The 14,050-nt window shown below is 33.7% G+C and overlaps 1 protein-coding gene across 6 annotated transcripts in view; it reads right to left on the reverse strand.

Moving 5' to 3' along the window:
• Positions 1 to 14,050, reverse strand: part of LOC110443188 (putative sodium-coupled neutral amino acid transporter 10) — a 31,144-nt gene that overhangs the window by 15,654 nt on the left and 1,440 nt on the right. For 5 of the 6 annotated variants that reach the window (XM_021487245.1, XM_021487244.1, XM_021487241.1 and 2 more), the window contains exons 2-11: positions 11,620 to 11,652; positions 6,280 to 6,447; positions 5,449 to 5,566; positions 5,044 to 5,089; positions 4,307 to 4,400; positions 2,955 to 3,095; positions 2,492 to 2,613; positions 1,792 to 1,894; positions 1,307 to 1,489; positions 261 to 378 (exon numbers count right to left, since the gene is read on the reverse strand). In XM_021487245.1, the coding sequence (XP_021342920.1) occupies positions 261 to 378; positions 1,307 to 1,489; positions 1,792 to 1,894; positions 2,492 to 2,613; positions 2,955 to 3,095; positions 4,307 to 4,400; positions 5,044 to 5,089; positions 5,449 to 5,566; positions 6,280 to 6,447; positions 11,620 to 11,622 (1,096 nt within the window). In that variant the 5' untranslated portion in view covers positions 11,623 to 11,652. The remainder of the gene's footprint in view (positions 1 to 260; positions 379 to 1,306; positions 1,490 to 1,791; positions 1,895 to 2,491; positions 2,614 to 2,954; positions 3,096 to 4,306; positions 4,401 to 5,043; positions 5,090 to 5,448; positions 5,567 to 6,279; positions 6,448 to 11,619; positions 11,653 to 14,050) is intronic. The other variant, XM_021487243.1, reaches the window with a different exon arrangement.

The following is a 14,050-nucleotide window of genomic DNA, read 5'->3' on the forward strand; positions in this document are numbered from 1 at the left end:
ATTCACTGTAACTGAAATTCTTTTGTCTAACAATATCCTCAGGTCGTATTAAATTTTGGCCTTCATAACATCAAAATCTGATTTCTCCAACATCCATGAAGGTTTAGAATAAGCTGCCTTTAAAACAGGCTAATTGTTTACTATTAAAGAGAAAACTGCATGAAAATGGGGCAAACTTGAAACTCTGACATCGTCAATTCAAACTAAACAACAACCCGAACAGTGAGCGACTCCTAATTACCAAACACAAGGCTTCTTACCATTAGGGACTAGGATGCCTGTTATCATTGAGCCAAGGACAATGAAGGTGGTGAGAACTTTGAAGTGAAGTTCTGGTATAACAGGCCTCTTCTCCAAGTCATCACTATGTTTTTGTCTCTGCAAATGTCCAAATATATTTTTGTCTATTACTAAGATAACTTCAAAATTCCAGGAGTTATGCTCACTTACGCTCTCTGCATCTCCGGAATGTGCCATAGCAAAACTGAAGGCACGCAGCTAGCTATTTGACCCTGACCTTTGATGATTATAGAGGAGCAAAATCCAACTTAGAAGTCAGTAAATTTTACCGTTCTGCAAAGGTGAGATTTTTTTATGTACATCAAGAATCAAACTAGTCTTCTTGTCTCATCCAGCAGGTGGCACACGCTGAGCCTTCCATTTTGTAATGACATTTGCCAAGGGTGAAAGAACATAAGTGAACATAACCATGGAATCATATTACTTTGAAAACAAAAATTTCCACATTTCACATTTTCAGGTGTAATATATTTCCCTATGTCTCCTAATTTAGCAAGATGGATCAACATAATACAATAGATAGAAAATGACTTTAAAATGGAAGATAACAAGCATTCTGATGTTATCAAGTTTCATTAAAATGAGTTTAGAAGTCATAGCCCTGACAAAGATTAGGATTTGACATTGGAGCCCTTGCCCGATGCATGACCTTGATAGTACAGAATAGAAAAGAGGCTGGTAGGTGACACACTGTCCAATCATGATACTTCAATTTTTATGCAGTTCCTGTGTTTGCATTGATCGCTAAAATCTTCAACTTTCCAGAATTTGTTTTTCATCAATTTCAGATTAAGTGGCCATGGCATGATGTTTTATTCATTTCATGAGTTGTATTTTTTTGTAGTTCTGTGAAAATTGCAAAACTTAGAAGTTAATGAAACCCCATAAAGATATTCAGCCATTCTGAAGTAGTTACGGACAAGCACTGCAAATATCTAACTATGAACAGGTCAGCTAAAAGTTAAGAAACAAAAACGTGAGACAGACTTATAGGAGTGCTACATACTTGAGGAAACAGTAGGGTGTAGAGACTCCCTCTGCACGGGTAGATGATAAGAGGGAATGTGACAGCAATGGAGATGACAAAACCAAGTTTGAGAACATCGGATGCCAAACTGACTTCAAAATCTTTCACAATGTCTCCTCCTATATCTTTATTGTGGAATGCGATGTAGCCAAAAAATCCAGTCTGAAAGGGAAATGTTTGGTAGTTAAAAGCATTATAACAGCATCTTATATTGATTACTAAATGAGACACAAGGTTCTTTGACCAAGGAATACCGTATTGAGCTTAAAACTTGTCTCTAAAGCAACCACATTTATACTTCAAAGAAAATTTAAGACTTTTTTTTTCTAAATTATCTATAAACATTTTTTCCCCCCATTTCAATAAGTAAGGTTATATAAAGAGGTAAATCATAAAGTATGTGTAATAGGAAATCATTTTTTTTCTTTCTTTTCCCTAAAATATTAACAACAATTTGAGCCTACCAGGAGATAGGAGACGGTACACATGTTAACAGCACTGTGTACAATGTTGTTGACACTCTTCAGGGACGGCTCAGGCAGGTTATCAAACATAATGAACAGCTGCCTAGCAGGTCAAAGAAAAAATAAAAATACATTTTCTTTCGGATATCATAAAGGAATAGAGTTGACCCTTATTCACCTAGCAACCACTGATCTTGCTCTTTTTTTCTGACCGTTTCAAAGGACAGCTATATTTTTCTAGTTAAAAGAGTCCCAAATATTTCATACTCCAAACCATCTGGGAACAAATGAGCTAAATCATTGAGGTTCAGCGGTTCTCAAACCAAGTTTTGGTTAAAGTCCAAAATTCCTTTTGAATGTCAAATGAAATGTGTATTTGTTTATCATGAGGAAATCATCAATTGACTTGAAACATGAATGAAAATACTTTGCTAAAAAAGATGAAAACTAAATATTAATTAAACATTTTACAGAGCTACGATTAAGTTCAGAATTTTTGAAACCTGGTGTGCAAAGACCTAAGGAGAATATTTTCCTTTCTTACAAGTACTATTTATAAGTGTAATTCAGGGTTATTCATTAAGTATCTAGCTTAAAAGTTGAATGTTCATATTGCAGAATATTTTTTGTAATCATTTTTTTTTATAAAGTTTGCAACTGTCATTTTATTGGATGAGTACACCACTCCCTAGTAACTTACGTTTGACAACCAAAAGCAAATGAGAAGATGGGCAGACATTTGAATAGTCCATCAGTCCTCCAGAGGTTCACTTTGTTAATCCAGTCACCAGACACTAGATTTGGAATGGACAGTGAGAACACCTACAAGAAAGGAACGTTTACACAGGTAAATAATTATTAATGGACAATTTTATAAAGGCATTATTTGATCACAGGATTTCAATTTTGTTGTGATTAGATACACTCGCACACAGCCAAATGACATCTTAGTATCTTACACTTTCAATATTCAAACCAGTCACATATTTGAAAAAGAATATACGGTAACAAATAACAGATTAGATATCAGTGAGTCGTAAATCTAACTCAACTGACATTAAAAAGGATTGTATCATTTGGTCCAATATCATCGTGTCAGTATATCGTTCCTTTTTACTGTATTTTTTTTTTTTAAATTTAACACCTGTGTAACCACTACTTACATAAACAGTGAATAATCCATAAAAAAGAATACACAAGGTGCTGGCTCTGCTGACAGTATTGAGGTTCTTCAGCAGGCCAAGAGGTAGTCCAACACACAGACACAGGAAACAGATCAGACCCATCCGCAGGTTACCATTGTTCTACAAAACCAATAGCTCTACAGGTTACTGCAAATCAAGGCCAAACATCAGGTTTAATTCAAAATCTTTCTTTAATTAACGGTATAACAGAAAGCAGGATAATTTTAGTATGATAAAAAAATCAGAACCCAAGCTCTGCAAAATAAATTTCCTTAATCGTATAAAAATGTATGATACCTCCAACAAGACAGAACAAAGATTAGATCCAATAGGTAACCATAGTCTAGAAAATTAAATAATAATTATTGATCTAATGATATCATATGAGGCAGAAGTTTAACAATTCCCCACTGACTAAATTTTAATTCCTAGTCTAGAAGGAGATTGTGACTTTCATCTTTTGTCATTTGAAATCAGCAAAAACCTCTACACCTTATCTTAAGCTCAAATTAAATTAATTCATTGCACAGAACAGCATAAGACTCTTGGACATTACGCTTTGATATTTTAATATTATATAAACTAATATTTTGTAAATTGAGTAAATGTAAGAGTTTGCTTTGGATATTTTATTTTTAATTTTTAATGATAGTTCTCCCTCATGATTTCAACGGTAATCATCAAGTGCTGTGTCACCTGACTTGCAGACACACTTATATCCAGTTAAATAATAAGAGGCAATACTAACATCAATTCATGTTACATTGTTGCATTGTTATTCTCGAATTCATATGTGTATATGGCAAGACTGTCAAGGGTAAGAAATGGGTACAAGAAATTTCTTTCTTACACTCCATTTCATGTGTGTGACTTCACAATACAACAACAATGACATGGCGTCTCCAACATTCTGATTCCACGATACGATGCAGAAACAGCATTGCCTTTTTGTGGTTTCTGAGCTATTCTGGTGATTGGAATGAGAGACTATACTGTATTTCTCCTCCAATAAGCCCAGGGCGCCAACACATAATCTCTGACTCAAAGTAGGGGGATGGGCTTATTAAAGGACAATGATATAGCATTTGCTAGCAATTCTAATAAACTGCAATCATTAAAAGTGGGCTTATTGCCGGATAAATACGGTACTTTTTCAGATCCATGGATGTAGAACAGGGAAATTCACCCTTAGGATTTTCAAATTGATGCAAAACCCTTGAAAAGTCTCAGGTTTCACCCAATTTGAAAACCCTGTAGGTGAAATTTCCCATTCCTACACCCCTGGACACAAAATATTCCAATGCTTCCTACAATATATCTGAGGAACCTACCTCCAGTCCTAGGTACTTGGACACAATGGCTGGACCAAGGTCACCAATAATAACAACTTGGGCAATCAGTGTTCCCAGCTGTAGCCCTATCATCCTGAAACACAATGATAAGACTGGAAACTAAAGCATTAAATAAGACAACATCAGGACAGTTTGTTTGTTTGTTTGTGTTTTACGTCCTATTAACAGCTATGGTCATTTAAGGATGTGCCATGTTTTGGTAGTGGAAGAAAGCTGTATTTCCCGGAGAAAAATCACCGACCTACAATTAGTACCTGGCAACTGCCCCATGCACGTAGGTCTCGAACCCGTGACCCAGCGGTGGAGGGCTAGTGGTAGCAGAATGTCAGACGCCTTACCCACTTGGCCACTGCAGCCCCCATTAGGACAGATAGCCAATCAATAGCATACAAAGTAGGAATGGTAATTATATATTATCAATTTGATGTTCTAAATAAAATGTTTATCTTTAGTTTGGTGGCAACAATCTAGATCTCATCAGTAGGGTTAATCAGTAGTACTACTCATAAGAAGTTTTAAGGCTGTTGGACTTCAAGAAGTGAGAGTAATGGATGCAAAGTTAAACCAAGATATTGTATGAACAAACAGATTGACAGAGGACATAAACATGTACTACCCCCTTCACAGCAATAGACACATGACATCATGTTTAATGCAGACTGTGAGTAGCTAAACTTGATTATTTAGGGTATCTAACTAACTCTGGACTAACTTACCCGATTTCAACAGCTAGCTTCCCTGGGGCACCATAAGTATAGTAAGCTGAAAAAATATCAATTGAGGGTTTATACATGTTATGTTGGATGTCAATAAATTTGTTTCAATATACATTTTTTGGCAAAATTTGTTAAAGAGGGGGAAAAAAATCATGAGTATGATAACTGGCTCTCACAATAAATTTATCAGTTTTCACAGCATACTTTGTAACTGGGCAAAACATATTTCAGCATTTAAACGTGAAAAGCACAGTAATGACTGGATTCAGTGTATCTGCCTCCTAATACACTGGTTGGATAAATGGAGCAAGCAGATTAGCTTTGACTGGAATAATAAGAAGGAGCTGTCAAAATATGTTTTGTGAACACTATATTCACTCTGTGAATTGGTTAGACCTATCATACCAAGAAATCCATAGGATCTCCTGCGTGAGGTAATACCAGCCTTCATCAGCATACGGCATGATACCAGAGTCAACCAGGTGCAGAAAAACAGGAGCACAGCTCCCAGCAGTATACCACACTAAAACATTAAACATAGTACAGTTACACTTCCTGCGGCATACCACAATTCAACAGTAAATATTCTGTGTAACAGTACAGCCAAATGAAATAATAATATGCAGCAAAACTTCAGCACAGAACATTTATTTTCAGACAAATGAATTTCTCCTTTGAAAGTTTTGAGAATGTTTGTAAGATTAATGCCCCAGCCCACACTTTGATGGAGATGGGGCTTAGAATACACAGGCAAAATTGGTTCACGTGAATTTTACGTGAAATTTTTCATGTAAATTTTACCTGAAACGAGCTTATACATGAAATTCACGTGAAATTTTCCATGTGAAAAATTCATGTGAAATTCACATGAATCAAATTTCACATGAACTTCATGTGAATTTCATGTGAACAAAATTTGCCTGTGTAAGAGAGTCAGTGAAGGGAAAAATATAGGTCACAGTGACCTAGACATGTCATATGATTTTGTAGTACTCTACAAGAAGAACATGCATGTAGATATAAAGTCTGATCTAAACACAAAGTTAGAACGTCTGTGAAACAAAAAATATAGGTCACAGTGACCTAGCTATGTGTCACATAATCGTGTAGTACTCTTGAATATGTGTTTGCATGCATGCTAAGTTTCAAGACTGTGTGAAGTTGTAGAGTAGACGTATTCACTTGCTTAAAGAGAAGAAACTGAAGGGAAAAGAAGGAGGATAACATCAATCTCACCTGTTTAAAACAGAAGGGCATAGCCAGGATGGTGACACCAATGATACTGTTGCTGAGGTTGATGACATGCGGGAGGTTGCTGACTGCCATGTTTGGGCCAGACTGCCGCTCCTCAGTCTCAAATTTAGAATCAGCCTCTATAGATTTTTCATCATCAATACCTGCTTCCTTAAAGTACAAAGAATCATAATGGTAACATTCTGTAAAAGTAAAGGTCATGAACGACACTACCGGTATTTCAGTAAACAAAAAGCTGTATACGCAAATTTAAACAGGAATTCCATGTTTGTGGATGTGTCCCCTGTTCGAGGTTAGGCAGAATAACGGCTGATTGCAAGTAACCAATAATGAAAGAAATATATGCAATATATTTAAGGACTGAATCTTGATTATTTTATTTTATGGAGTGATGAATGGATTTGGTCTTGAGACAGATTATTTAATGATGTGTGAAACAGTTCGTCTTGACTAAAGCAATAAATCTGATGTTAAAATATAGGCTGTCAGAATGTCAGAAGCTACAATGTATGAATCATTTGAAAACAACATTTTCATTGCATAAAAGCATAATGTACTACATTTTTAAAATTAAACACACTTCAATTTTATATATATATAAAAAAGTTTTGATGAATTGAAATACCACAAACTGTTATGGTGAAGTACTACTGGCTAACAGACCTTGGTACAATTTTATAATTCCTTCCAAAATTAATTCTAGAATCAATCAGCCAATTGGGTCGCAGCAGCCTCGATGAACATGTATGAATTTAGCTGAGCATCTACTATGAGCATGCATATATGGTACTTTAGTAGAAAGTATACCAGGCTGGTTTTATCAAAATCAGATAATTTCTATGAAAAAAACACATCTACAATGTATATGAATACAAGATACCCACAGGCAGCATTTCAGAATTATGGATCCAAATTAAAATTTAATTAGAGTGAAGAAATAAAGGAAGTTTCACAAAAACCAAAGCATCAGCTACAGTGAGCAAGTTATGTCGTTTATAGTTTGCAACACAATGACACGATAATTGTATACTGTTTTATATTCATCAATGAAAACAAAATAACTTTTCAGTTAAATTTTAACATGTAGTCATTTGTAATGGAGTCGAAAAAATTCTAAAGTACTATATATAATATACAAAGCAAAATGATAACACTTACAGTTTGTCAATTCATTTTTCAATGTGTTAGAAAGGTGTATGGCAAGTGTTATTTGGTACAATATACATAATTACACATCAGAAATTGCAGTGATCGATCAAATACAACAAAACAACAGAAGCAACACATTAAAAGCCAGCTGACACCCGGTGGTGGTGGTTACATATGTTACGTATACACAAATGTAGATTATACTGCACTTAGTGAAGGCCCCGACACACTGTGAGCTATATATATATTGAACAAAAAAAGAAACGCACAATTAAATTATGCAATCGATAGCCTATGATATTTTGGGAAATTTGTACAAAATTTTATATCAATATGATACAAAACTGTAGAAGAAAAGTCTGTGTGACGTCACTCGTGTCATCAGGGGGACGTCACTCGTGTCATCAGGGGGACGTCACTCGTGTCATCATGGGGGAACTTTGTGCGTTTCTTTTTTTGTTCAGTATATATGTTACAGCAATAAATACTGGTTAAAAAATAGCTGAGTAACAAAACAGAATAAGGTAATAATGATTTGCTGGTGTTTTTCTGGGGTGTTTTTGTATAAGGCCAGGCAAAAAAATATGTGTTTCCTGTAACATGTCGCAAAAATTTGGGTAGGTAGATACTTAATTTTTATATTTTAACAAATAATTTTAAATGGTTTATATAGTAGTGATCATGACTTCAATAGTGCTTCTTTGAAAATTGCCTTAAAAAGTTTAGGGTAGGCACAAAAAAGTAGGGCAGGTATCTATAGGGTTACCAGAAACACCAAATATTTTTTTGTTATGCCTTATTTTTGTAATTAACCTCTGAATCAATCCAAATCATACAAAAGGCTTCTAGATCTTCTATAGGCCTACATCTGTGTTTTCCCATGCCACCATGCCTAGCTTTTGTTGTTAGCTTCCCAAGATTGTCAATTGGAATTTAGTTTTTGGCAGTATTGGACTCTGGGAAACCTGAATCTTGCTATCAAAATATGTAATTTGATGCGATTAAATGACAATCTAAATTGAGTACAACCAAATACAAAGATGTTCATGATGTTACATGGATGGATGTTTACCAGGCCTTTTGATTCAGAGGTCATTATCAAGAAAGGCAACATTACAGCAAAAAGAAACAAAAATGAGGTGTCTAAAATGTCTGCAAGACATAAATGCCCCCCCTGCCATGTGAAATGAGTTTCAGCGTTCTATAAAAAGTTACAACCACTTTGATCTTGATACCCTGAAACATGCACACACACAAGGTACTACACTTAAAGTTGATAAGTTGATTTTAATATTCATTTGTTTTTTCTGTATGTTATTAACATTCATTTGTTTTTTCTGTATGTTATTACCATCTCGATAACATATTGAATGAAGTTGCTCAGTGTTTAAATTGAATCTGTTGATGATTTTCTATATATAGCAACAGTGGCCTTGACCTTGGACCCCTGAAACACAACAATGTCTGAAGTATAATCATACTTGCCTTTGCATAAAGTTTGACCAAAATCCATGAAAGAATGAAGTTGCTAAGTGTTTACTAGTAAATTGAATCAGTTGATGATTTTCTATAAATAGCAAGTGTGACCTTGACCTTAACCTTGGATCCCTGAAACACAACGATGTCCGAAGTATACTCATACTTGACCTTTGTATAAAGTTTGACCAAAATCTGTCGAAGAATGAAGTTGCTAAGTGTTTACATTGAATCGGGACGGGACGGACATGGGCAACACTATAGCCCCGCATTTTATGGCGGGGCCATAAAAAGCAACAACATGTATCTTGCCATTTGCTCAATGGCACTGCCTTGTAATTAATCCGACAACTTAGGGAGCAAATGATTTTAAAAAGAAGGGAAGCAACAATATATGATTATTTGCTGTGATTGTTATTTTCTGGAAATTATCAGTCATCTTTGATGATCAGGCTTCAGTTTGTATGACAAGTCAAATTCAATGGAGACTTTCACCACTTGTGATACTGTATCCCGGGAAATTTTGGCTGCAGTTTAATTTTCACCTTTTTCATCCTCTGTAATGAGGGCGAATTTATCATTACTGCATATATTAGTAGACGAATAATATACATACAATTTTTTATGAGAAGGCGAAAATTTGACTGGGCGAAAGTTTTCATGGTATACAGTATTGTGAGAAAAAGAGATGTTAATACTAATACAATATAATAGGAGAAAAACTCAATGATATACAGTTATAAAGTTAAAACTAAAGATTTATAATTTGAAATTTTTCAGATAAATAGAGTGTGAATCAAAGTCCCAGAATAAATATGATACACAAGTTTAGATGTTATATCAATACAAGAAATTATTTACCAGTATCTCAAATTCAGGAAAAATTAGAATGTAAGCTAAAACTACTCAAAAGAAAAATAAAATGATATACCATTTAGAAAGAAGTTATCTTGCTGTTAATGCACCATAAACAATTCATGTTATGCATACTAAACATGAATTTGCAGTGAGATGGGGATGGCCACCCGTCACGATAAAGAGTGCATTACGTACGTGTATTCTACCGGGTATGAATGTTCATATTATATCAGTGTGTATATAATTTGATTTTGACTGTAACATCATGTATTTCATCAAACTCAAGTTTAAAGTGGAATCTACATATCCCTTAAACATTTTACTAAATTGATGGTTTTGCCATAGTAAATAAAGATTAAAAAAAAAAAAATCAGTTTTTTGTTAACTTCAATAAAATGCTATTAAAAATACGAGCCTTGCATCTTTTCAGTTAAATTGGTCAATACACATTTAGATATTTTATTAGTCCTACATATAAATATCAATGAAAGTAAAAATCATAAAATTCCACTTCATGATCATGATCATTTCATTAAAAGTGTGAAAATATGATCAGAGGGCCTGTATCACTCACCTGTGTATAATTATCTAAGCAATCATGGCAAAACATTCTTATTAAAAGTAATATTATTTCTAATATATTCCCATTTTGGACTCTACCTCTAATCACCCTCGCTTGGGATATAAAACATTTGATTTCCTTGTCCCACGGATGCTTCATTGCAAATGTATTGGAATTTTGATTAACTGATCAGGAAGAGAAGACGTTTAAAGACTTTTAAAGACGACCAAACTAACCTTGTGCCCCTGTACATCTTTCTGGGCCCCTCAGCTCCAGAGGGAGCTACACTATTAGTCTTCCTCTTTACATGATTCCAAGATACCAAGCATGCTTCATAGTACATTTTGATGTGTATTGTATGGTTATACGTGTATACCTGGTATATTCCGTCTTTGCGTATTGCAGAGTTATCTGCTCTTGTGAGCAGCTGTTGATTGTTACGTCATTGGTTTGCGAGAGTAACGTCATCAATTTTTGAGAAAACAACGTAATTTTCTCACATAAACCAATGACATAACAATCAATACCATATACTGCCTGGGTTATTTATAACATTTTCCTTCCTTTGTTAATATTGTTGAGTCATTTTTGCCTATATATAGCTACTTTATTATTAAAAAGTTTGGAAGTCAATAACTTCATACAATGTATATATTTGGGTTATGCAGGCTGTCACAAAGAACAAGACTGACCCCTTTATCTTTTAATTGCAGTACACTAATACTAATTACCACCGTATTTCCATTATAAACAAAACAATTATCATTAATCAGGCATCAATTTAAAACCAAAAGTAATGATCGATCATGAAATTTGGAGTAATTCCCAACACCAGACTAACATTGGGTTTCGCCTTACACATTTCACTTCATCTATGTAGAAAAACACCATGTGTTTATACAACTCATCTCGCCCAAATTCTACACAGCCGTTCAAGACTACTAGAGATTTTCAGATATTCAAGGTTAGAAGGGAAGAGTGACAGTCCTGTCGATGGATGAACAATAGACGCCTTGCCACAGCATATAAGACCACCTTCTTGGCCTAGTAGTATTAATGCCTAAATCATTTCTGTTTAGTTTGGTACATGTACTTACTGTACCTAAACTCATTTTTTTTAGTCAAGTATGGGTCTGAACTTTGGAGGCAAACTTTAAATTTTGAAAACAAGAAATTTGAGACACTGTACACAGAGGAAAGTGATTAGTGAAAAGCAGAGAAAACAATTAGCAAGAATTTTATACTCAAGACAGCACAGTCAGAGATGGGATATTTACCATCACATTTACAACATGGTTATAGTTCTTAAACTGAAATAGAAACAAAATACAGTTAATTACATATGAAATACTAAAATATAAATGGAGAAAATACATTTACAATGTACTGTAGCTAAAATTCATTGATCATGAACACCAATATGGCGTCATTCGCAACAGACATGCAAATAAATTGTAGCAATAAGTGAATTCTATACCAGTCATGCATAAAATTGACCAGAATATCTTCCATGTTCATTGGAGTAAGATAGAGTATAAGATTGGGAGTCTTTTAATTTGTAACTTTAAATTCACAATTAAAATATTATTTGTCACTCTGTATGATAATTGAATTCTATGATAAACTGCAATTTGAAGACAAGACATCATAATTATTTATTTATTTCCATGAAAACTTTAGTGGGTAGTCTTCAGCTGTTTATCTCATGTCTGACACAACTGGTAATTTTCTTCACATTAAAAGGTCATTTAGATATCTAAAATAGACATTAAATACATAAACCTAAAATGACATATCAATTAGATAACTATAAGTTCTGATCCCTCTGGGCTAAAGATGTTAGCACCAAACTTTAGGTGAATATTTACTCTTCAGTTTGGGTTTAGATGCTTAATGGACAGACGACTGATGAAACACCACCTGGAAAGCTCACCCTGGTAGTTCGTACAAGACTTAATAATTAATGTGATCCATAACATAAAAAAATGTTGATAACCACATGCAAGAAGTTTGGATGAATGTTAGACTGTAGACATTTACATGTAAGTTCATGCTACACAAGTAACAAGCTGAATCATCACGAAGCATAATACGTGTACATGTATTGTTTATCTTTAGCTGGCTGTGAAAAGGTATCCTACCATTGATTTATGTTTACATGACAGATGTATGAATAATTCATATTCCTATAAAGATTATACAAAATGTATCTATATATAGACATACACCTCATAATATGTTGACATATTAAAGTGTCAACATATTAAAGTGTTAACAAAATCAAATTAATTTTCATAGAGACTGGAAAATGAAAGAGGTTCAAATAATGAAAAAAAAAATTGAAGTTTACCATATATATCCTGTCTGTCACACCTTCACATTATCAGACTCTTATTACTTCAGGTTTAGCTAATTGGCAACAGGCTCCAGTCGCAACATTCAGAACGACTTACATTTAGCTGATCCTTTTTTAAGACAAGATGAATCCTACATGTATCATACGTTAACGACCGAGATCTTGACAGTATATATTGTAATTACAAGACAGGTGAATAATTACTACAGATTTACATGGATGAATCTATTATAGTAATTATGCATGAATCAAGTTATATATCTAATTACCTAGGACTGTCATTATAACTTTCATTAACACAACATTGTTTCAAGCAAGGGTAATAATATCATATTTCTGTATACCAATCACTAAATGTCCTTCCAAAAGAATTAAGTTATTCAATGTCATTCGGTAAGAATAAATAGATGCTAACAAAACTGTTGTAGTGTTATATAGTCAAATATTAAATCTTCATATACAGACCATGCTATACAAGAAAGAATTAAACAACCCCAGACATTTACAGAACTGGAAAAATGTTTTGTAAATTTCTCAAGTCATTCCTAGTTAACCAGCTTGACCATTTAAACAAATCCTGTTTCCTTTACCCATAGCTAGCTACTGATGTTGTTTTTCAGGTTTGGTTTAACATATTAAATAGACAATATACAACTTCAAAGATTAATATCTGCTTTTATAAATATTTACTTTTGCTTCCTTAATGGTGCCTCCTGGTCCAAATTCTTGACATACATGCAAACAGCACGTTCACTGGTGATAATTCCACATAATACATATACAACGTATATATACACCATGTATATACTCAAGTTTGGTACCTGGTGACTTACTTTTTTGGTCATTTTAGAATGTTAACAAAATTAAATACTTACATGAAAATTTGAAATAAATAATGTTTTTTGTCAAATGGGACTAATTCTATCTCAATTACATTCTCACTTTCACCTGATCTTATTAATAGAGATTTACAAGATTTGGATATCATTGTGAAGTGATTGCAATTACCTGGTAGCTTAAACTTAATCAAATAAACAACTAACTAACAATGAACTGTCTTTACTGTTTAGAACCACATGTGATGACAATTGCTATTTTTGCTACAAAGTCAATTAAGTTATCAAAAAGTTCCAAAACAGAAACTATGATTCAATAAAAAATTACAGATTAACATGCATCGAATAGAACAGATGAAAAAATTATAGAGTACAAGAAATGAATTAATAAAAGTTAAAAATAATTTAAAGAAAACTGTGTGAAAAACTACCTCAGCTCTAAAAAGCATTCTTGAATACTTTAAACAAGAATTCACAATGTAAGAGAACAATCCAAATAGAAATCCAATTCAACAT

The sequence above is a fragment of the Mizuhopecten yessoensis genome, unplaced genomic scaffold, assembly GCF_002113885.1.
Source record: "Mizuhopecten yessoensis strain PY_sf001 unplaced genomic scaffold, ASM211388v2 scaffold716331, whole genome shotgun sequence".
In the NCBI taxonomy this organism is placed as follows: Eukaryota; Metazoa; Mollusca; class Bivalvia; order Pectinida; family Pectinidae; genus Mizuhopecten; species Mizuhopecten yessoensis.